Source organism: Notechis scutatus, chromosome 5 (genome assembly GCF_049901735.1).
Source record: "Notechis scutatus isolate UNSWTSFEM ecotype Mainland chromosome 5, rNotScu1.2, whole genome shotgun sequence".
NCBI classification, from domain to species: Eukaryota; Metazoa; Chordata; class Lepidosauria; order Squamata; family Elapidae; genus Notechis; species Notechis scutatus.
The window spans coordinates 116,510,796-116,533,259 of NC_142013.1; the positions used below are offsets into that span (position 1 = coordinate 116,510,796).

The 22,464-nt window shown below is 60.4% G+C and overlaps 3 protein-coding genes across 4 annotated transcripts in view; 1 reads left to right on the top strand and 2 right to left on the bottom strand.

Annotated features, from left to right (window-relative positions):
• Window positions 1–16,903, bottom strand: part of DNHD1 (dynein heavy chain domain 1) — a 49,251-nt gene extending 32,348 nt beyond the window's left edge. The window contains 23 exon segments of the mRNA XM_087967702.1: window positions 82–1,779; window positions 1,782–3,102; window positions 3,198–3,295; window positions 3,604–3,729; window positions 3,977–4,193; window positions 4,285–4,376; window positions 4,560–4,758; window positions 5,070–5,197; window positions 5,298–5,574; window positions 6,017–6,142; window positions 8,155–8,312; window positions 8,395–8,638; window positions 10,087–10,355; window positions 10,606–10,693; window positions 10,855–10,998; window positions 11,180–11,431; window positions 12,510–12,666; window positions 12,750–12,860; window positions 12,990–13,193; window positions 13,504–13,546; window positions 13,549–13,679; window positions 13,761–14,552; window positions 16,821–16,903. Coding sequence (XP_087823828.1) covers window positions 82–1,779; window positions 1,782–3,102; window positions 3,198–3,295; window positions 3,604–3,729; window positions 3,977–4,193; window positions 4,285–4,376; window positions 4,560–4,758; window positions 5,070–5,197; window positions 5,298–5,574; window positions 6,017–6,142; window positions 8,155–8,312; window positions 8,395–8,638; window positions 10,087–10,355; window positions 10,606–10,693; window positions 10,855–10,998; window positions 11,180–11,431; window positions 12,510–12,666; window positions 12,750–12,860; window positions 12,990–13,193; window positions 13,504–13,546; window positions 13,549–13,679; window positions 13,761–14,552; window positions 16,821–16,903 — 6,958 coding nt within the window.
• TIMM10B (translocase of inner mitochondrial membrane 10B) lies at window positions 15,849–17,505 on the bottom strand. The gene is made up of 3 exons (XM_026688390.2): window positions 17,383–17,505; window positions 17,200–17,295; window positions 15,849–17,095 (listed from the first exon to the last, which is right to left on the bottom strand). The coding sequence occupies exons 1-3, from the start codon at window positions 17,419–17,421 to the stop codon at window positions 16,925–16,927; spliced, it is 306 nt and encodes a 101-aa protein (XP_026544175.1). The 5' UTR covers window positions 17,422–17,505; the 3' UTR covers window positions 15,849–16,924.
• ARFIP2 (ARF interacting protein 2) lies at window positions 17,480–22,134 on the top strand. 2 transcript variants are annotated; one of them, XM_087967661.1, is made up of 9 exons: window positions 17,480–17,553; window positions 18,010–18,117; window positions 18,935–19,043; window positions 19,369–19,464; window positions 19,591–19,724; window positions 20,152–20,373; window positions 20,780–20,937; window positions 21,045–21,219; window positions 21,326–22,134. In XM_087967661.1, exons 2-9 carry the CDS (start codon window positions 18,019–18,021, stop codon window positions 21,479–21,481), a joined length of 1,149 nt encoding a protein of 382 aa, XP_087823787.1. In that variant the 5' UTR covers window positions 17,480–17,553; window positions 18,010–18,018; the 3' UTR covers window positions 21,482–22,134. The 2 variants fall into 2 exon arrangements, with proteins under 2 accessions (XP_087823787.1, XP_087823788.1); XM_087967662.1 differs by lacking the exon at window positions 19,369–19,464.
• Window positions 22,135–22,464: the final 330 nt, after the last annotated feature.

Below are 22,464 nucleotides of genomic sequence, written 5' to 3' on the forward strand. Positions count from 1 at the left end.
GTCACCCTTGGGGAGGGGCAGCACCCTAGCCGCCGCTTTCTTCCCACCTACGAGTCCCGCTCCACCGCAGGCCATCCTCACCTGTGGCCCCCTTGACAGCCGGCCGGGGCTTGAGCTGGTCGTGGCGCATGTAGTGCTTGAGCAGCGCCTGGAAGATCCTGGCAAAGGCCGTGGTCTCCTGGACCCCTTGGGCCAGCGGGTGCTGGGGGTGGGCGTGGGGCAGCAGGGCCGGGCAGCAGTGCTGCTCCAGGAAGGCCACGGTGGCCGGGAAGAGCTCCTTGGCCAGGCCGTGAAGCGTGGCCAGGGTCTCCAGGGAGAGGCTGTACTTGTGCTGCGCGGGGGCAAAGGCCGAGGAGAGCAGCACCTGCCACAGCCGGGAGCCCTCCAGGTGCAGCAGGGCGCAGTGGGTGCAGACCGAGGGGGGCACCTCTGAGGCGTCCAGCATCTCAAAGAGGAAGCGGAGGTTCTTGGGGGCCCGCAGCCTCTGCCCATTGGGCAGGCTGAAGAACGGTCGGGCGCTGAAGAGCAAGGAGATGGGCTCCAGCCACTCTTGGCAAGCAGCCCCATCCAGCACCAGCCACTGCTGGGAGCTGCCCTCGCCGGTCCCACAAGCGGCAGCTGAGGTGGCTGCCTGTTGCAGGATCCGGGAGAAGACCCCGTCCTGCCAGAGGCTGCCCTCCAGGCTGCCCAGAAACTCGGAGACACTCAGGGCGTTGGGCCACAAGCAGACAGTGCTTACAGGCCGGAAGGCCCCCTTCTCACGGGCACTCGAACCCTGCATGCCTGGCGTGGCATCGCTGGCCGCCAGCCTACTCTGGGCCTTGGACAAGGTTCGCCAGGCGGTGGTCTTGCCGCTTCCGGAGGGCCCCAGGAGGAGGATGCCAGTGGCCCCCTGCATTGCCTGGGAGAGCTGGCTGGCAGCCAGGAGGAGGTCCGGGTCCGGCTGCAGCTTGTCCTCCTGCAACTGAGCCACCAGGGCGCTCTGCAGCCGAGGGGGCAGCTGCTCGGAAGGGGGCAGGGCGGCGCTGGGGAAGACTTCGTGGAGCAGCTCACGCACGTTGTGCAGCCGAGGGCCCTCGGGGCCAGTGAGCAAAGGCGAGCGGCGCAGAGCCTTCACCACAGCGGGCTCTTCCTCAAGGCCCAGGAAGAAGGCTGTCCGAGGAGAGGGCTTGGCTCTGGAAGCCAAAGGCTCTTGCCGTGGAGTGGGAGCAAACAGGATGTCGATGGCCATCCCAATCACCTTTCGGATGAGGGTGGGGCTGACCAAGTGGGGCCCGGACTGGAGCATCCTCTCCAACTCCAGGAAAGCACACAGTTTCTCCGCCAGGCGTGTGGCCTCTCGGAAGCCAGCCGCAAGCAGCATGACTTCCGCAAGTCTCGTGAGATCAGGGGGCCGCACGGCCAAGGGGCGCAGGGCCAGGCGCAGCTGCTCCGGAAGGGACTCCAGGGTGACCACGCAGCCGTAGGTCTCCCGCACACGAAGCAGCCTCCCCCCGAAAAGGATGTTTCCCAGCACCCGTGGCTGGTAGGGCTCAGCCTCATCGGTGCCCAGCTCTGGCAAACCAACGGGCTGCTCCTCGCCCTCCTCCGAGCTCTCCGAGCTCTCCGAACCTGGGCTGCCAGCGGGGAAGACGGCCGAGGGCTGGGCAGAGGGGGTCGCCCTGCCCCCCTCCTGCAAGTTCAGGCACATCCTCTGCAGGTCCACCAGGCGATGGCTGAAGGCAGAGAGCACGGCTGGCTCCAAGCGCTCGACCGTCTCCAGCAGCAGCAGGGCCCCGAATGCACAGCCCCACAGAGGTGCCGGGAGAGGCAGCTGATGGACATTTGCCTAGTGCAGTGCAGCGTGACCAGGTGGCGGCCCAGCAACTGAGCCAAGCCCTGCACGGTGTGAGACTTGCCCACGTCCGGCCGGCCCAGCAGGCCCCCACAGCAGAACTCCTCCAAGGCTTGCAGGAGCCCCAGGAAGGTCCTGTCCAGCGAGGGGCTGCCCAGCAGCTGCGAGCTGGTGCCCAGAAACTCATAGTCGTAAGGGAAGCGTCTGTCCAGGACTTCGGCCCAGCAGCCGGGAGGGCTGCCCACCCAGGAGCAACTCGGAGGGAGCCCCGCTGCCCGGGCTTTCTCAGGCAGCAGGTGGACGCTGTACTTGAGGTGCCGGGCCCACTCGAAGTGGTGGGCAGAGACCTCCTTGCGCTTGAGCAGCTGGGAGGTGAGGTCACGTTGCTGAATGGTGATGATGATCAGGGCCCCCAGCAACATGCCCAGGGGGTCCTGCTCTGGGTTCCAGGTGTGGACACTGCGGTAGTTGCGGATGTAGTGCACCACGGCCTCCAGCTTCAGGCTGAGCCTGAGCTCCAGCCCCTTCCGCAGCCGCCGGTTCAAGAAGGCTTCTTCCACTGCCACCCGCCACAGCGCCTCCTCGGCCACTAGCACGCATTGGGTCGGGAAGGTGTTGCCTAGCCCCGCCCAGCGCTCGGCCACCAAGTGCAGGGGCAGTTCCGTGGGGCCAGGGCGCCGCTCAAAGGCCAAATCCAGCTGCGGGCTGAGAGCCAGGCGCTGGGCCACGCACTCCTGCAGTTGGTTGAAGACGGACTCCTTCATGTGGTGCTCCAGGATGCAGAGCCACTGGGTGACTTTCCGGCCGAGGGGGACTGAGCTACACAGCTTCAGCTTCTCGCCATGGCTGCCTATCAGGCCGACCACCTGCACCATGGGCAGCTCAGCAGAGATGGCGTCGGCGTTTTGCGAAGTTGGGGGCAGGAGCAGGTCCAGTTGGCACACTCCAGGGAAGCAACGTTGGGACCAAGCCGAGGCGTCCGCAGTTTCATTGGCGGTAGACAGCATGGCCACCAGTTCTTCGTTGCTGAGGAAGAAGAGGCGGGGGAAGCCCATCCGGGTGGCCTCCAGAACGTAGTCCAGGGCCCGGATGAGACCCTGCAGGTCGGCACAGCCCTCCAGGAAAGCTGCCTGCAGTGCGGCCCCAATGAAGCGGCTGTCCCGGCTGGAGCCTGGCCCCAACTGGACGCTGGACAGCACCAGGGGATCGTTGCACGTCAGCCGCATGACCTCCCGGAAATGGGCATCCAGTCGCTGGAACCGAGAATCCTGCCGGGGGGGGCATGGAAAAGGAGGGGGGAACCAGTGAGGAAATGGGCCCAGAGAGGAGCGGGGTAATCCTTCCAGGGCCAAGCCTGACTTACCAGCTCTGCACTGGGCAGGGAGATATTCATCTCGTAGAGAACCATGTTCAGGAAGACCCACTTCTGTTGGAAACTCACCCAGGAATAAAGAAGGGATTCTGGATAAAAGAGAAAGACGAGGAGGAGGAGGAGGAAAAGGGAAGGGGATCAACTCGTCACGCAACACCCGGGGCCTTTTAACCCTGATCCCTGGATGTGCAACTGGCCAGGTTCTCACCGCACACGGCATCTGAAACCAGGTCCAAAGAGGCCTCCCCTTTCATCACTCGGCAACTTCTGAGTCAGGCCAGCATGGTTCCCTACACCCACCCCACCCCCCAAAGAGGAAGGGATTCGGGGTGGTGGGTGCCCCATGGTCACCTTCGACCTGTGAGTCAAAGCGTGCCCCTCTCTTCTTCCTCCTCACCAAAAGTGCGCAGTGTGGACACCCAGCTCTTGGCCTCTTCCAGGATGTCGGAGGAGAAGGGAGACAGGATCATGTTCTGGAGGATCAAGATGTTGTGCTCCACGGCAGCCTTCAATTCAGTGGTATCTGCAGCCCAAGTCCCAAACTAAGCACAATGTTCCCCTTCCCCCACTTTGTGTGAGGGGTATGGGTGAGAAAGGTTCCCACCAGAAAAAAAAGGAGCTGACGGTGGACCTCGAGGCCACTTCCCGTTCCCAGAAAGGAGGGAGACAAGCGGAAGGACATGAAGGGCCCTGGTAAATAGGTACGGGCCCGCTCCTCCTCCCTGGGTCCACGCTCAGCCCAAACACACCGGCATCATTCAGGGTCTCACCTGACAGCACAAAGGTGCCACTATCCTTGGAGATGTATTCAAGCTTGGCTGCGCGCTGGCGGCCACTAGTTGGTCGCCGGAAGCGTTCCGGCTGCGGTTCCTGGTAGGGCACGTTGAGGATGAAATTGACGAGGCGGAACTGCTTCTCCGCCCAGGCCCTCTGGAGACGCAGGAGTGTGTCTCTGGCGTAATGACGGCTTTTCTCATGGGCATAGACCTGGTGGCCAAGGGAGAGGGCGGCTTTATCCCAGACCTGCCCAGCAGGAGCAAGCGGCTTCCCCTGGCCAGTCACGTGTCAAGCCACTCACCCTGAAGATGGCATCGCTATATTCCAGCAATGGGTAGGAAAGGAGCTGGCCCAGGGTGAACTGCATATTCATTGGGCACTTGGCACCCATGACTGGAAAAAAAACAGAGGACAGCCAAAATCAGCCGTCTGCCCTCTCCGGCCTGGCATCTTCCCCGCCAACCCCCCTAATTCAGCCACCCGCCCAGAGCCATCCTGCAGGGTGCAGTTGAGCTCCTCCGAGCGCCGCTTCGGTCCCTTCCCAGCACTCCAAGGCCGGCCCCGCCGGCCCCTCACCAGCGAAGATCTCCTTCCAGCAGCTGAGCTTAAGGAAGTGGCTGCCGAGCTTCAGGAGCAAAGGCAGGTACTTCTGGAAGTTGGCAATGGCTGAGAGGCAAGCCTGCATGACACGGTGGTGGCTGGGCAGGGAGCCCTCCAGCCTGGCCCCCTCCTTCTGCCACTCCTCCGTCTTCTCCAGGGCCAGAGGGGTGCTGAACTGCAAGCAGGGAAATTGGAGGGGAGGGGGAGGGGGCAAGTCCATCAGGCTGAGATGCCAAAGCTGATTTCCTGGCTCTTCTCGGCCTGGCCAAGTTCCCTGAGGCGACTGGATGGGCAGGTGATTAACACAGTTTGTCCAAATAAAATGATCTCTTGCCTGGAATGGCATCCCCGGCTCTAAAGGACCCCCAGATGTCACTGCCAGAGGGGAGTTGGCACTGGGGATGTCAAAGGGTGGGTGGGTGAGGAGCCATGCTGAGAAGGGGCCTAACGGACTCTGGCCAGCTGCATCTCCGCCTCCACCTTCACCTTGATGAAGGCCAAGCACTTCCACTCCGTGATCTGCTCAGAGACGATGCGGAACAGCTGCCAGACGCGGATGTGAATCTCAATGACCTCCTGCTGCCTGGTGAGGAGAGAGAGGTCCGTGCGCCCCCCTGCAAAAGGCATCAGAAGACCCCTGACTCACCTGTGACATGCAGGTGAACCCCCTCCTCCCCCCACACCCTGGCAGGACTGGGACGGCAGCTCCCCCACCTGTCAGAATCCGCTGCGAGTGGCAGAGGTCCGTGACACGTCCCACCAAAGCCTGGAAGCGCTGCAGGAGCCGGATCAGCTCGTCCTCCATGACACGAGGGTTCTGGGCCGGGTCCTGGAAGCGGCCTAAAGTAACTGTGGTCAGCAGCTCCTGGAGCTCCCGAGTCGCGTCCTGGAGGGAGCTGCTGAGCTCCTCAATGATGGTCAGGCGGCGTGAAACAATGAAGTCAGAGACCTCCCGCTGCTGGTACACGAAGGCATCCCAGGTGTCCAGGAGCTAGGACGGAGAGAAGGCTCAGGCCCTAAAGGGCTCAAGGAGCAACGAAGAGGAGGGGACAGCAGCTGTCACCCCCCCAAGAAGGACGGAGCCCACAGGGGAGGCTGAAGAGTCTTGCCCCTTGCTGCAAGAGAAGACGCAGAGCCCCTCCCCTCCCGGAGAAGGAGCCAAGCAAGAATAGGCCGCTTCTGGCTCTCTCTCTGCCCCCCCGCCCCCACACATGTTCTGCCCTGAAGGGGAAGACCAAGGAGCCAGGGAGAGTTCAGGGTGTGTGTGTGAAGAAGGGCCAGTGAGCCTCCACTCTGCCCTCTTCGTCTTTAGCTGACCCCTGGGAGCCAGAGAGCCCCTCTTGAAAAACACGACTTCCCTTTGTTCCAGCAAGCTCTTCCCTTGCCGGTTGCCCAAAGGGATGGTCCTACTAGGGTTTAGGAGGAGACCTTACCATGTTTTCCAGACTTTCTTCACTGGGGCTCAGAGGGCGATAGCACTGCTGGATGACGTCGTTGAGGGCGCGCACGTAGTCCACGTATTCCTGCAGCTCAGCCATCTGGCCTTGGTAGTGCTCCAGCTGCGGAGGAATAAACCAAAGCCACAACTCGCAACTACTCCCAGAGTTAGGCCAAGAGTTTGACATTCCGATTCCACAAATTTAAGCCATTTACAGAATCTGCCCCTCTTTTGCTGCAGCCCTCGCGGATCTACCTTGGGTTGGACATTCATCCCAGTCCCCAATTCCACCCCAAATCTTACGATGAATTTCCCGATCTGATTTCATGATGGCCTACGGGGCCTGCGACAGAGAGTTTAGCAGAGAAAAACCAGGAGAAGAGGCATAAGGCAAAATCGCCCCAGGTGTGGAGAGCAATGCAGGATCTGAGCCACCTGCCCCTGGGACTTCCCTAAAAGATCCCTCAGCCCCCCAAGCCTCAAGGGGATTTTCCCATCGGTGTACATCAGGAGGAATCTCTCAAGGTTACCAGCGGCTTAGCCTGGGGGCTTGAGAAGTGAGCAAGAACGAAGCGGACCACAGAGTCCAAGGGAAGACCGTCCCACCCCAGCCCAGGGCCAGAATCCCCTGCAGATGGACCTGTAGCTTCTTGGGGGCACCTGGCTTGAGAGACTCCATCCCTCCCGAGGCAGCCCATTCCATTCTGGAGTCATTCATAACATCAGAAAGTTAGTTCTGGGTTTGCTTCCTTCTACTCTGAACTCATTGCTCCTTGCTCACAATCTACCCTGTTGTCCAGGTTCCCTTAAGGTATGTTATCGGGTCTCCTCTACTTCAGATTACCCAGACCTGACTGACGTTGGTAGAGATTCTCAGCCATCCATTTTCAGGACAACTGGACTTTCTTGTTTTTTTCCTTCGAAGAAGCTTCTTCAGCTCTGACAGGATGGTGGGGAATGGAAGGATTCATATTCCTTGCAGAGAGGGTCCTTGAAGCACTTGGAGGTTTACCTGTGCCCTTGGGGTCACCTGAATGGCACTCCTGGTTAACCCCGAGGACACAGGTAAACCTCCAAGTGGAGGATTCCTCAAGTGGGAGAGCTCTGAAGCAGTGCAACCGTCTGCCTCCCCCCCCCAACCCCCATATCAGGGCAGCACCGACTCAAAGCGAAAAGGGGCTTTTGCAGCCAAGGGGGAGCCCTTTCCCTGGCCCCGGGGATTCCACCCCAGACAGGAGGGCCCCCAAGGTCTCTTCCAGCCCAGGAAGGCCTCCCGGATTCTGCTCCATCGCCTGAGTGGGATCTGAGGTTACGCGTGTCGAAAGAATGAGTTCTTCACAGATGCTGGATACTAATTTGTTTATTTTTTTGTAAACTGAAGATGGCAAACATATCTATTTTTTATTTATTTATTTATTCAATTATTTATATCTCTGTATTATTTTTAGAAGTAACTCAAGGTGGTGAACACATCCAACATACTCTCCTCTTTTTATGTTCTCCACAACAACCACCCTGTGAGGTGGGTTGGGCTGAGGGAGGGGCTGGCCCAAGGTCACCCAGTTGGCTTTCATGGCTAAAGTGAACTCGCCACCTCCTCCTTTCTAGCCTGGGGCTTTCAGCACCAGACCAAAGTGCTTGTCCCTGCTGCTAATGGAGACCTACCAAGAAATAATGGCATCCCTCCTATGCATTTTGTATAAAACTCTATACACACACGTGTGGGTGTGGATGGGTGCGCACATATGCACACACTTTGTAAAATAAATCAGTAAAAATGTAACAGGTAGCAAGGATTCTTCAAGAATTCTCTCCTAGGCTAATTTTATTTATACACACATACACAGACACAGAGTTCAGACCCAGCCAAGGCCCTCCACCAGCATCCCACCCAGACAACCTCAACTCACCCTCACATTCAAATCGGCACCTCTCCAGAGCCCAAGATCACAAACACAACCCACCCAACTCTCCACTGTGTCTTAGCTTGGTTGGTACAATGCCCTTAATTCCTCAGGCTAGCAAGACCATTCTAGGGAAGGCCCTGTGTGCACGAGAGCCCCGTGTGGGAAGGGAAGATCTCTGCCACGCCTGCTCAGAAAACAGGCCTCCGCTGCCGGAAGAGGCGCCTACCTTCTGCGAGCACTTGGCAACGGTGAAGATGTCGGTGCCAACGTTCATGTACAGCTGCAGGACAGAGGCCAACTCGGCAATGAACTGCTCGCTGCGCTTGGTGGTCTCGCTCAGCAGGAGGGTCAGGATGTCTTTGTCGATGGAGGCCAGGGGGGGCACTGGGGAGAGAGCAGGGCAGGCTTCAGGGGCGCCAGCAGCACCAGAGGCCCTTTCCCTCTCCTCGCCCCAGGAAACACCTACGGATGTCCTGAAGAATGCCACCGCAGTCCACCAGGAAGAAGCGATTGAAGGTGATGACCACTTGGGGCACCTTCTGCACCTGGACCGCCCAGGTGCGCAACTTGAGGATCTGATTCACGTACTCTTCTGCCGGCAGGCCCCTCATGCTCTCCAGCTGGCTGTCGCTCCAGCTGTGCACGTACTGGTAGATCTGGCCCAGCCAAGAGTACTCTCGGCAGAGCAGCTGCGTCTCTGCCAGCCCAGCCTGTGGGAAGACGGAGCACTCGGCCACAGGCTCTTCAGGTGACAGAGGCTCTCCTGGCGGAAGGAGGCCTGGGGGGGTGGTTCAGTGGGGAAGGAAGGAAGGCGCCCTGGCATGCCAAAGCCGGAGCCAGGCGTGTCCCTCAGTTCCTGGGCTAAATTCTTTTGGGGAGGGTTTTTTTTTTTTTTGAACAATATCCTGAATCAAACTAACCTAGCAGGCTGGGTGCACAGAACATAGTCAGCGATACAAAAACAAACCAAGTTAAAACTATCTGGGCCAATTCTGTCACCAAGCTTATATTAATCCGGTTAAGCCTGTGGTGTGAATATACTATACGTACTCAAATTCTACACATAAAACAAACATGTAAAAACAGTTCATAAACCTATACAGAAACGTAAACCTGCAAATGTAAAGGTAAGCATCTAACTTAAAACTAACATCTATCACCCACTTCTGCCCAAGGTGTCCCCACTGATATTGTTTTTATCACCTTCATCCTAGACCCCTGGATTAAAAGCAGCTGCCACAAGCCTCATGCCCCGAGGAAGACCCCTGGACCGGCTCGACAAAGGAAGGACTCCTGCCGGGGCTCCAAAGAGGAGGAAGTGGGGACTGCAGATACCTGGAGACTCCCTACTGAGAAGGCCTCCAGTTGGCTGCCTAGTCGACCGTGGGAAACTCTTAGGTAACTGTTACTTGGTACCTGGACACACGCTACCCACGTGGCCATTGGTACACAGAGCTAGTAGTCCTGGTTGTGCCTCCCTCGTGAAGGGATACCTCTTCCTCCTCCTTTACTTCCTCTTTGATTGCTTTGGGTGTCGAGGAGCAGGGCCAGCGCTCTCTTCAAACTCTACAATTCTTAGCCCCAGAAGGCAAATGTTTCTCCCACTGACACAATCAGCAGAGCCCATTTTTCACACACAGGGCCTTTCCAGTCTGCGTCCCTGGGCCGCCAGAACGAAGGAGGGGCGCCTGAGCCAAACTTGTAGTAACTGCCAGGAGGCCTGCTGTGTTCTGGGCAGCCAGTCCTCCTCGTGAGCCAGTGGGCCAGTATCTGATGCTCCACAGCAGGGGTACCCCCTCGTTCTCTTTGGGACACATCTGCCCCTCCTCCGCCCTTCAGAACCAACCACCCTGCTGGGTCCCATCCTTTCACTTTCACTTCTCTTGTGGGCTCAGAACCTGACGAAGCGCCCAATGCAGCTGCTTCTGAATTGGCACAGCCTCTTCTGCGTCTCACAGCTCTCCTAATCTCCAGGCCTTCCCTTTATAGGGGGCTGGCTGTTTTAGGCTGCCTTCCCTGTCGGAGGCGGCTGGGAAGTGGAACCACTCAACAGTCCTATCCCTTCAACTTGTTAAGCTCCCAAGTTTCTCAGGTGGTTGTAGGGAAACACTGCCAAATTAGGCGAAGGGAGTAGGGGAGGCCCTTGGACTAGACTCACCATGAAGAGGTCCCGCAATTTAGCCATGGCCTTCTGGATGATGCTGTCTGAGTGCAGGTCGGTCTCCAGCTGCTCACGAGACAGCAAAGGGTACTCGGCCCGCAGCCGGTGGCCCACCACCTGCAGCCCAATGCAGGCCTTCAGGTCCAAACGATGGAGCAGCTGAGCTTTATCACTGCACAGCACCGTCACAGACATCTGCTGCAGCTGCTCACGCAACTTGGAGATCTGGTCATGCCCGCTGGCTGGGCCGGCCACGGGGTCTCCAGCTTTGAGGAGAGAAAGGAAGGGCCAAAGTGCTATTGGTTAAAAAGGCACATTTTGTGCAAGGCAGCTAAGAGGAAACCTTAAAACTATGGTGGATTGACACAGAGGCACAGGAGGACCAAGCCAACCCAGGACAGGAAGCGCCCTCATCTCCGCCAAGCTGAAAAGGACGCAGCCCCTTTTGTGCCACCAAGCAAAAGGCCTCCCTCCCTGCCCCCAAGCCATCTTCCCACAGGCTCTTTGGCTCCCCACCTGCTTGGGAGGCTGGGTGCTCTGCTTCAGGCGTCCCGGTTCTGGGGCCTGCTTGAGCTTCTGCCTTCTCGCTTTTAACCCGTGTGGTCTGTAGGGCACAGAAAGCCAGGGAAGTTGTGAGCGGCAGCCCGTTCACATCAGAATCCTCAGCCCCACCCCAGAAACCCCTCATGGGCCACCCCCACTTGGTGACCGGGGACACATGTGGGAGATGCTGAGCCAGAAAGACCAAGGACCGCTCTAGCCCACCTCCAGGACTGTCTCCACCATGGTTCGCAGAGCCCCCAGCAGGCAGTCTTCCAGCTCCCCACTGGAGGGAAAGACCACGAGCTGATTGTCCGCACTGAACACCAGCTGCACCCGGAGGACGGCTTTCCGGGTGGAGCCATCGGCCTGCAAGGGAAGAGGTCAAAAGGCAGGAGAGAATGCAGATGCTCTTCAGTCCTGGAAGCCAAAGAGTGGAGCTTCCTGGAGGTTTCACTCCATCTCTCCCCCCACCCCACCCCCGCACAGCCCAAACGGGGGCCTTGTCACCAATCCCTCTCCCTTCAGTGTCCCCTTCCTTGAGGCAGACCTGCATGGTACAATTGATGAAGGTGGAGCTTTCCTCGTGCATCACCGAGATGAGGGTCTGGCAAACGAGGAAGTTCACCAGCACGGCCAGGACACCCAGCTTCTGCAGCCAGGACTCTGCCTCTCGCAAGCGGCATTGCAGCCTCTCGAACTGCAGCCGCTGCTGGTACGGGGACTCTTTGGTGATGTACAACTTGTAGCCCTGCACTTCCATCTGCAGCCCATGGACCATCTTGTAGGTGTCATCCCGCACCTGCCAGCATTACACCCAAAACAGCAGAACCCGCTGAGAATCCTGGGTACAGGAATACTAGGTCAGGGGTTGTTCATTACCGCCGTAGATCCGGTCTGAAACTCTTCCAATGTTGCAGACCGAGTCTGCCGGGGTGAAGATAAACCCGCATTTACACACCATTCAAAAGAGACAGTTAAAAAGCTAGGAAGGAGACAAAAAGGACACACCCTTCTCCAGCAGCCTATCCCAGAAGAAGCAGGGTTCTAAACACACCAGACAAACAGTCAAGCAGAAAGCAACCTTTCATCACGGCACTACCAGGAGAAACCCATATGCCCTCCAACACTGGCTGGGCAAACGGTGAACAGGGAGTAAAACCCACCCTCGCTATTGTGATTATGTGATTTATTCGGGTAATGAAACGTCTGCAGGCAAACAAGAAGCTCAGAGAGCAGCAAGGATACCTGCCGTAGTTAAACGTAGGAGCCTGTCGGTATCATTAATCAACCGCTGAATGGCCACTTTCTTCCAAGGCTTCTCTCACCTTCAGAAACCCCAACGGGTGGAAGAAAAATTGGGCAGAATAGAACACTGCCTGCTCCACAATGGACCTCTACAAAAATGACTTTGCCAAGACGATCTGATTTAAGATGGAAGCTTGCAAACATGTTGGGAGGTAAACCTCTCACTTGTAGAAGCCGCTGGTTCCACTTTAACCTCTGATCAATAGTTTGGCAATACAGGAAAGAAAAAGTTGTGCGTGGGACAGGGCTTAAGAACAAATAAACCTAGGGAGCCGCATAAGGTGCGCTGTCTTGTCATTTAGCGGGGACTGCTTTTCCACTCTTATTTTCCTGGAGTCGTACAGCGTGAGTGATCATTACAAACCTAATCAAGTAAATACATTAAATTGCCTCGCTGAAATATGTTCCCCACATCAGCTCACAACCACTGACAGGCTGCATCTCCAATGTGACATATGACAAGAGTTAAAATGATTTATTTCCTTGGTTCTTGCAAATTTCTCACCCCTGCCCTGCAAACACTCCCTCCTCCCCCTTGCAAGAGCTCCCGTCCCGCTCAGGCCGAGGCTCACCAGCTCCAAGATGGAGGTGCAGAGGCAGAGGAACCTGTGAAGGAACCAGTCCGCGTTGCTGTTTATCTGGGCCAGGGACCGCTTGAGTTCCACAAAGTTGTAACACCTGCTGGTGCCCGTTGGCAGCCAGTGAACGGCTTCCAGTTCCTGCAAGAGCCTAGACAGGAAAGAGGGAAACCTCATGGGCAGAGGAAGAACCCCTGCGGTGGGACCCCCACACCGCCTTCTCAGCACCCCAACCTGGATATGTGAAGAAGCGCTGCTCCAAAATGGGGCACTGCTTGAAGCAACTGGAGGCTCAGCTTCTCCCGGAGCTTCAAGTATTGCAAATGTTTGACGTTAAAGTACCACCTGGGGGTGGGGGGGGGGGAGAGAAGTACCAGCTGAGGGAAGGCTGAGCTACATTCCTCCAAGCAACTCCCCACAGGGCAGCAGACAGGGCAGGAGGGGCACCTCCTCCTCCACCCCCAGGCCGCCTACCGAGTGAAGGCTTTGCGGACCAAGAAAAGGCGGAAGAAGGGAATGTACTGCATCAGCTGCCACAGCCTGGCCTCCCGATGCCAGGCGCCCAAGGAAAGTGCCTCGGAGCTCTCATCGGGATGCACGCACAGCACCCCGAAGGGTGAGAATACGTAGTGCTGGGGCTTGATCAGGTACCCTGGAACGGTCACTAGGTCGTAAGGCCTGGAGGGAGGAAGAACGCTATAGAAGAAACCGGGGCCCTTCCCGGCCCCGGCAGGAAAAAGGCTGCAGCCCAAGAGGCTCCTGCCCGGCATGAAGGGCTCGCCCAGCCCGCCGCCTACACGAGCCCATCACGCCCGTCCCCAGCATCTCAGCCGGGAGCGCAACCGGCGGCTCTATTGCAAGGTGCCCTGCGCCTGGGGAGCTGAGGCAGCCGCGCAAGGAGCAGGAGCCCGGCGAGCGCGGGCTGCCAGAGCTCCTCCCGCCCGCAGGACGCACAAGAGGCGGGGGAGCCTCGGGCGCCACGCGGTACCTGAAATGGCGGTTCGGGGCCGTGTTCAGGTAGAAGAACCGGATCTCCCCGCGTGGTACCTCCCGGAGAGGGCTTCGGCTACCTGGAGCCCGCTCATCGGGGCCTGCCTGTCCGCCGCGGCTGGTTGGGCGAGGGCCGGTGCGCGGCTGGAGACCGCGGGGGACTCCAGAGAGGGGCTGTGACAGGAGTGGGAGCCGGGTCAGCGGCCCAGGCGGCCCTCCTCCTCTCCCTCCCTCCCTCCCTCCCGCGGGGCTCACCAGGCGGCGCAGGCGAAGTCCACGGGCAGGGCGGCGGCCAGGGCCAGGGGCAGCATGCCCAGCCCTCCCTCCCAGGGGGCTTCCCGGAGGGCCAGCCGGCCGCCCACCGGCCCCACGCAGCGCTGCAGCTCCGGCAGGGAGACGGGGCGCGGGCGCGGCAGACCGGCGGCCCGGCCGCCCCAGTCAGCGCGGAATGGGCAGGGCAGCGCGGCGAAGGCCGGCTCCGGGGCGGCGGCCAGGCGGCGGACCTCGGCGGCCAGGGCCAGGGCCCAGGGGCCCTCGGGAACGTCCCCATCGCCGCGCACTCGCGGGGAAGGCCCTCCGCAGCGCTCCCAACAGGCCCAGGTCGGCCAGCAGCGCGCGGCTCCCGCAGGCCTGGTAGCGCAGGGCGCGCAGGTAGTCGGGTAGCGGGGCGCGCCCGGAGAGAAGCCCGCGGAACGGCGCGCAGAGCTGTAGAGCCTGCAGCAGCCGCCGCCAGGCGCGCCGCCCGCCGCCCCGCAGGACCGCCCGGCACAGGGCCAGCAGCTCGGCCAGCAGCGCCTCCACTTCCCGCGGCTCCGCGTGGCCCGCCTCCCGCAGCTGCGTGGCCAGGCGCCGCCGGAGGGAGCGCGCCCAGGCCGGGTCCGGCTGCCTCGGGAAGGCTCCGCCGGGCTCCGAGGGCCGCGCGTCGGGGAGCCCCGGGACAGGCGGCTGGGCACCGGGCGGCTCCATGGCGGCTGGGTCCGCGTTGCTAGGGGCGCGCGCGGCGTCGCTAGGAGCCCCAACGGCCCGTCCTCCGCTCCCGCGCGCCCCCTGCAGGCAGGACGGGCCTTTTGGGCCTCCAGCCGGGCCCGAGGGGACGGACGTCCCCAGGATGGGGGACTTTTTGAGTTTTCTGGGTTTTTCTTTTTTAATATAGTTGTTTGGCTATTACTTGTATCCTACCCACATGAGATGAGAGCAGTGTATAAATCTGATAAATTCATTCCATTTTCCCTGTCAAACATCCCATCCAGAAAAATACATGTGTATCTCTAACAGGATATCACAAATATGGGGAACAGCCTATTGTTCTTGCAGAATTCTAGGACGACATTGTGTTTCTAATCTCATGAGCAAGGCTGAAGCTTGAGAATTACACGTTACTCCAGAGCAGAGGTGTCAAACTCAAGGCTCGTGGGCCACTTCTGGCCCATGGGGCTGCCCTGGAAACAGTGAAGGACCTGGAGCCTGTGGTGCCTCTGCCAGTGAAAATGGAGCTCTGTTTCCACTGGCAGAGAGCTTGGGCCGCCACTGGTCCCCCCCCCCACACACACACAAATGACATTGAGTTCCCCATGCCCCTCCTCCCCCGTCAAACACATTGGGACCATAAAAGGAAATTCACAAGTAAGGGCAGGGGGGATTGAATTAGAGTAGTGGGACATGTAATCAGGGCCAGAGATAATGTGTTCATTTTACACATGTTGGATAAGTAGTGATAGGATTACTAAGCCAATAAGGAAAAGATGGGAGGTAAATTTGTAACAGCAATAGACTGAGGCAACGTATTGATTTTTTAGTGTGTCTGCTGTACCTCTGTGTGTGTGTGTGTGTGTGTGTGTGTGTCCACCCTCTTTTGAAAGTGAAGAATAAAATTGCCATTGTTTTCTCTTGGAAGTTTTGGCTGGCGATTATTTCAAAACTAGACAATGGACGCCAGAATTCACATTCCAAGTTTCCGTACATAGATCAAAACACTGAGTGGACCTCACCCCACCTTGCCTCACCTGGGGATTCTTGCTGCATTTAGCAACCCACCTTCAACTCCATATTCATGCAATGTTCCGCAGTAGAAGCATGTTCACATTGTTTTGTCTAAACTGGCAAAAGTACAATAAAGTTTGTCTTGCATGGTTCCCCCATGACCTGTAGAAGAGTAAAACTTTGGAGTGTGCATCCCAGATACCCCACAGGTGGATCCCCCTAGCCATCTATAAAGGTGTAACCAAGACGTGTTGCCGTTCTGTATAAGCCTGGTGCTGATCTCAAGGGATAAATCCCACAACTGGTCAATGTTTATACACAAAGCATGAAGTTCTTGCCAAATCAGATGAATTACTAGGCTCAGAAGCTGTATCGTTTCTCTTTCATTATATAATACAATCCAAAAAACAAGACCATGTAATTGTTGTAGAATTCCAAGTACGATGTATACCCTGAAAACAATGTAATTGTTACTGAATTTAACATGTAATAAAAAATTCCAATCCAACCAATTGTGTCTTGTTAACCCAGGCCTTGCCATTAGAACAGACCAGAAAAACGCAATGGCAAGCCACTTTTGCACAGTTGCCCCAGAAATTATATGGTTACTGGAGGCCACGAAGTTACTTTCCTTTGAACAGCTCAACACATAGTCCAAACAGAGAGTTCCCAGAGGTTGAACACAATTACATTAATGGGTCTCCTTCCCTAGATCTTTTCAGGCTACCTGCTACGAAAGCCTCTGCTTTAACAGATCTAAGAGAAGGGAGCCCCTCACCTCTCTGGATCCCCAGGGCCACCGTGGAGCTCTTTGGCCTGGAAGAGGGGGGGGGGAACCTGATGCTGTGGCTGAAGGCAGGGCAGGCCTGCTTAATGGTCATTTAAGCATAACCAATTAAGCTTAATGCTCAGCTGTGCAATGGAGCAGCAACACAGGCTCAGGTAACAACCACCGGAACTTCCACAGGCCATTTTGAAGAAGCAAGGCCACCCGAGGCACCCTTTAGGACAACCGGCACCAATTCTAGATTGTCGGAGTCCTCCTTCAAGCATCCTGTGCATGGCCAGGCATGGTCCTTGACCAGGATCCTTCAGGTAGGAGCGTTTTAGGCTCTTCGCTCCACCTCGGCTTGGGAAAGTGAGAAGCCGCCTCTGGTAAACAGCGGTGGGGGCTAGCAGAGAGCTTCGAAGGCTGGGTCTCAAGGGCATCGGCCCCGGGGGCCAGGATGTTTCTCGGCCGTGGAAAGCTCCTCCTGACCCCGCCTCGGGAAACGCACATTCTTCCGAAGGGAAGGAGCCCGTCTCAGCCCCCAAGTGTCCCCCCGCAGCCGCTACCGCTTCTCCTCCGCAGGCGAGGCCGTCGCTCGAAGGAGACCTGCGCCCGCGGGGCTCCCCAGCGCTCCTCCCAGAGCAGGCATCGCGGAGGCGGCGCAGGCGGGTCAAGAGGAGGCGGGCGGCGGGAGAGCGGCGGGAGGCGCGGGAGAGCTCCCGGCGGCCTCGTAGTCGGCGATCCGGCGCTGGACCAGGGAAGGCATCAGCTGCACGTAGGCGGCCATCAGGCGGTGGTTGGAGCGCACCAGCTTCCCGGCGCAGCCGTCCAGGCAGGCCTCCTGCGGGCAGAAGAGAGAGGGAGAGACGGGCGGGAGGGGCTCGCTCTCTCTCGCCCCACCCCCGAACCGGACCCCTCCCGCCCCCAGCCCCACCCCGGCCTCACCTCCTGGCGGGTCAGGGCGCGGTAGTTGAGGTCGGCCACGCACCGCTGGAAGCAGAGCTCCGTCATCCGGTTGTAGACCAGCAGGAAGTCCCGCAGCTGCAAAGAGAGCGAGGCCTCAGCCGCCCGCCCGCAGGGGAGGCAGGAGGCGGGGGCGGGCAGGGGGCGGGCAGGGGAATCGCTCACACTGCGTAGCTGCTGCGTCTCCGGCGTGGGGTCCTCCATGCGGGCTGGGTGCGCTCACCTGTGCTCCCCGTGACGCCACTTCCGCCGCGCCGACGTCGCTTCCGGTGTGCCTGCGCTGGGGCCGACGCGCGCCCGACCGACGCCGGAGCCTCCGGGGCCGGCCCGCAACGGGTGAGCGGCTCCCTCGGCTCCTCCCTGGCCCGGCCCCGGGTGGCGGGCGGGGCGGTGCCCGCGGCGCGGCCTCCTGGGGCGGAAGGGACGGCGGTCGTGGCTCCGGGCGGCCCGGATCCTGGCCCCAAAGGCGGCCTTTTCCGGCGCCGCTCTTCCCCGGCCGGCCGGTGCTGCGGGCGCCCGGCGGGGCCGCTCCTTGCCGGGGACCGAGGTCCTCTCGCGGGGCGCCCACGGGTGTCGTGGGGGGAGGGCGGCGAGAGACCCTCCGTCGCCAGCCTTACCCCGGCCGGCGTGCCGGTGCGTGCGGTATGGAGGCGCCCTGGGCCGCCGGTCCCTCCCCCGGGGCTCCCCAGGAGGCCGCAGCACCGCCCCTGCCCCGGGCTGAGCCCCCTGGAGCCGTCGCGGTGTTGTCCGCGGGAGGGGGCGGGCGAGCAGCTGAGACACCCCTTCCCCCAGGCACCAAGCATGAGCGAAGGGTCCATGAGCAAGGCAGCCACCATGGAGATCCCCATCCACGGCAACGGAGACTCCAGGCGCATGGCCGATGACGACGGCTTGGAGCAGGTGAGGAGGGAGGGGAGGGGAGGAGGATGGTTGGCAGAGCAGATCCGGGATCCTTTTCCCTCTGGCCGAGACTCCGAGAAAAAGCGGCCTTGGTGGAAGGGAGGCAGGCAAAAAGCAGGGAACCCACCTGGCAGAGGTCCCTGCCCGGCAGGCGTTTGGAGCCCTGGGCAGTCCAAAAAGGTGGGTGCAAGTGGGCGGAAGTTTGGGAAGGCCCCTGAGAGGGCAAAGGGTTCCAGGCCCAGCCCTCCAGTTTGCTCATGTTTAGCCCCCTCTGATGGAAGCAGCCTTCCACTGCCTGAAGGCCTGCCAAGCAGAAGAGGGTTGGGGGGGGAGGGGGGACCGGAGGGGCCCCGGAGGGGCTGGCCAGGAGCAATTCAAGGAAGGTGCCCAGGCTGTGGGCCTCTCGCCTTTCCTGGAGGCTCCCAAACAATGTAGAGCACACAGAGTAGCAGAATTGGAAGGGACCTTGGAGGTCTAGCCCCCTGCTCGATGCCCTCTCAGCTCCGTTCCAGCTCTGACTGCATGAAAACTCTAGGTGGGTCAGCCTCCTCTGCCGGGCGCCCTCCCACCCTATAGCTTTGGCCCCTGAGAATCCTTGCTGGCTGTCCGGGGGCAGAGTCCAAGGCCTGGGAAAAGGCCAGCTGGGCTGCACTCTGGAGCCGAGAGGCCTGAGGGCAAGCGGCTGAAGGAAGGGGGCCCTTCCTAAAGCTTGGCAGTTGTGCAGCGAGGGGCGAGATTTCAGCAGCCACAAAGATGCCACTTTGTGTCACCTGGGGTCCTTTACAGCTGGCAGCTTGATTCTTCCTCCCCTCCTTAGGACTTGCAGCAAGTGATGGTGTCGGGGCCCAACTTGAACGAGACCAGCATTGTCTCTGGAGGTTATGGGGGATCGGCCGAGGGCATTGTCCCCACCGGTATCATCAAAGGTCAGCATTTGCAGGGAGTGATGAGGCTGCCCGGGGGAGGGGGGAGGGGGGTGGGGGGGACCCTGCCTGGCCATTGCCTAGCTTTCTCAGCCTGGGAAGCGCTTGGAAGCCCTCACCCCTGTGTAGGCAGCCGTGTCCATCCCCCCCAGAGCTCCACTTGAGGCAAGAGGGAGGCGGGCGGCTTGGGGGTCTCATTGCTCTTTCAGAATGCCACCTGCCATCTCGCCGCCGCCTCTCCTCGCCCCCGTGTCACGCTCATCACTTCCCCCCCTTGTGTTCTCTCGCCCCCTCTGGTGCGGCTCCCCTCCCCTCCCCTCCATTTCAGGCTCCCTTGTTCCATCTCATCCTCCCCGAGGGCCACTCATCTCCCCCAGCCCTTCAGCTGCCAGCCGCATAGCCAGCCCGGCTCCCATGGCCACAGGTATTGTCCTGCATGGGGCCGGCAGGGGGAATGGGGGCTTTGTGGCCCTTTCAGTGGGGAACGTGCGGGGTGGGGGTGAAGGGGGCCGCTGTCTTTCTGGTGTGCATCTCTCCTTGCCAACTGCAGGCTCCAACTTGCACCAGCCCCACCCCAACCCAGCCATGACGGGGGAGGAGGCGGCAGCGGCAGCTGCTGCCACGCGGGGAGTGGCCGTGGAGAAGTTTGACATTGTCAGGAAATGGGGCATCAACACCTACAAAGTAAGTCTCCTTTGGGGCAGGGGGGGCGTCCCAGATCAGAGTCCCGGGCATTGCTGGGCTCCCACTGGCTCTTGTAGCCCCCTCCCCCGGGTCCCTTCGAGGGCCCTGGGGATGATCACCCGGGTGAGGCTGATGAGGCGGCCTGTGTCAGCTGGTGGGGAGGGGGGCTTCCCTGGCTGCTTGTGGGGACTTTGGGTGGAGGGCTTCTCCCAGGCAGCTGCCCTGCGTTAGCACAGGGCCGTTGGGTCGCTCTCCTGGCCAGTGTGTGTCAGCTTGGCTGCACCCACCAAGCCCCTTCAGGGCCAGGTCATGGCCACCTTTACTCCTGCTGGGTGTGGATTTCGGCGGATTCAGGGCAGGCTCTCCTCGGAGGCCCCAGGCAGACGAGGGCAAGAGGCCCAAAAGCCAACCTCTCTTCTCTGCTCAGTGTACCAAGCAGCTGCTGTCGGAGCGCTTCGGACGCGGCTCACGGACTGTCGACCTGGAGCTGGAGACCCAAATCGAGCTGCTGCGCGACACCAAACGCAAGTACGAGTCCCTACTGGGCCTGGCACGGGCCCTCACCAGCCACTTCTACAGCCTCGTCCAGACGCAGCACGCCCTGGCGGACGCCTTCTCGGACCTCAGCCAGAAGTCCCCCGAGCTCCAGGTGAGCGCCCCTCTCCCTCCCTCCCTCTCCCCCGGGCAGGCTTCCTTGACCTCGACCTGGGGCCTTTGAGAAGGCTGGCTCGCCCCGTTGGGATGGGCAGGGGGCAATGGAGGGAGGGGGGGCTCTGGGCCATCACTCGGGTGGGGACGGCTGCAGGGAGGAGAGGGGGGGAGGCAGCCAGAGGGCTCTTCCGCCCCCAACCCACCCACCGGGGCGGAGCCAGGCTTCCAGCTTCCGGGGAAGGGCACGGCTGGGGTGGGTGGGCGAGGCGGGAGGGCTGAAAGAGGGCCCTGGGCTTCCTCTCCTCCAAAGCACCCAGAGCCCCCCTCAAACCAGCTGCCCTTCCGTGGCCTCTCTGTGTGTGTGTGGGGGGGCTTCCTCACCTCCTCTGGCCGCCTTCTCGCAGGAGGAGTTCGGATACAACGCCGAGACTCAGAAGCTGCTGTGCAAGAACGGAGAGACCCTGCTGGGGGCCGTCAACTTCTTTGTCTCCAGCATCAACACCCTCGTCAACAAAACCATGGAGGACACCCTCATGACCGTCAAGCAGTACGAGACGGCCAGGTGGGCCCTCCCTGGGGGCTCCAGGGGAAGGGGGTGGTCGGGGGTGGGCAGGGCTACCGTGGCTCCGCCCCTGACCCTCCGCCAACCCCCCTCCCTCCCTGGCGCAGACTGGAGTACGATGCTTACCGCACAGACCTGGAGGAGCTCAGCCTGGGGCCCCGGGATGCCGGCACCCTCTGCCGCCTGGATGCCGCCCAGGCCAACTTCCAGGCCCACCGCGCCAAGTATGAGAAGCTGCGGGCGGACGTGGCTGTCAAGCTGAAGTTCCTGGAAGAGAACAAGGTGAGCTTGGCCAGCTGGGAGGGAGGGAGGGGGAGGGAGGGAGGGGGCGGCTCTGGGCAAGGGCCGGGGTGCCAGGTGGAGGCTGATCTGCACCCCCCACCCCCAGGTGAAGGTGATGCACAAGCAGCTCCTGCTCTTCCACAACGCCATCTCGGCTTACTTCGCTGGGAACCAGCAGCAGCTGGAGCAGACCTTGAAGCAGTTCAACATCAAGCTGAAGAGCCCCGGGGCCGACAAGCCCTCCTGGCTGGAGGAGCAGTGAGCAGCCCCCACCCCCGCCGTGCTCCTCCCGCCCTTCACGGACTCGGGTGGGGGGGGAGGGGCCCTGCCATGGGTCCCCTCTCTCGTGCCCTTTGGGGGGCTGGGTTAAGCCCCTTCCCATTTCGGGGGAGAGCTGGAGCAGCTGAGCCCCCCATCTCTCCACAATGCCAGGAAGCAACAAGCACTTTCTTACTCTGAGGGTGGGGAGGAGGGAGCCCCTGCCTGCCCCCAATCAAGGGTCTCCGCTGGGGGTCCGGTCCCAGCCACTCTCCATCTCCTGGCTGGCCATCCCCGGCCTTGGGCCTCAACCCAACGGCCTTGTTTCTCCCTGGGGCCTGCCCCCCTTCAAGGAAGGCAGCTATGGGTTGGTGGCGTTGGACCTACGAGGGGGGGCTGCTCTGGGGGTGAAGAGCCCAAGACGAGATGGGCCCCCTCTTTTGGGGGCCAGGGACCAAACACTTCCTGGCTCAGCCTCTGGGGAGGGTGTGTGCGTGTGTGTGCGTGTGTGGTATGTGCATTCATCATGGCCAGTGTCCCATATTGTGTTCCCGGTGGGGGCTGCGGGCAGGAAATTCCGGCCTTCCACCCAGCCGGCCCCGACTGACACTCCGCCAGACCTCTGTAAAGATTCCCCAATAAACGGTACCAAATGGCTGCAGAAGTCTCTTTACGGGCACCGGGGGCAACCCAGCACAGGGTGGGCGGCTCTGCCATCTGGTGCCACCCTGGCTAGCAGAAGAGGGGCAGAGCTCCCTCCCAGTCCTGCCTGATGGTGGGGCCCCGCCCCTTGGCTAGGCCCTTCCCCCTGCTGCTGCTGCTGTCCAAGCCAACTCCCACCCGGAGGGACAGCGGCTGCCAGGGAGGAGGAGGAGCAGGTGGGAATTGCCGGTCACGGATGTGTATGTGAATGTGTGTGCGTGTGCTGCGGCTGCCACCGGAGCCAAGCCCGCCCTGGGCTGCCTCGGCAGGCTGAGGTCGTGGGGC

Coding starts and splice junctions, on each gene's coding strand:
- TIMM10B (XM_026688390.2), bottom strand. CDS start 17,421: ATGGAGGACCCCACGCCGGAGACGCAGCAGCTACGCAGT. Junction 17,296..17,382: donor AGACGCAGCAGCTACGCAGT/GTGAGCGATTCC, acceptor CTCTCTTTGCAG/CTGCGGGACTTCCTGCTGGT. Junction 17,096..17,199: donor GCGCCCTGACCCGCCAGGAG/GTGAGGCCGGGG, acceptor TTCTGCCCGCAG/GAGGCCTGCCTGGACGGCTG.
- ARFIP2 (XM_087967661.1), top strand. CDS start 18,019: ATGAGCGAAGGGTCCATGAGCAAGGCAGCCACCATGGAGATCCCCATC. Junction 18,118..18,934: donor ATGACGACGGCTTGGAGCAG/GTGAGGAGGGAG, acceptor TCCCCTCCTTAG/GACTTGCAGCAAGTGATGGT. Junction 20,374..20,779: donor AGAAGTCCCCCGAGCTCCAG/GTGAGCGCCCCT, acceptor GCCTTCTCGCAG/GAGGAGTTCGGATACAACGC.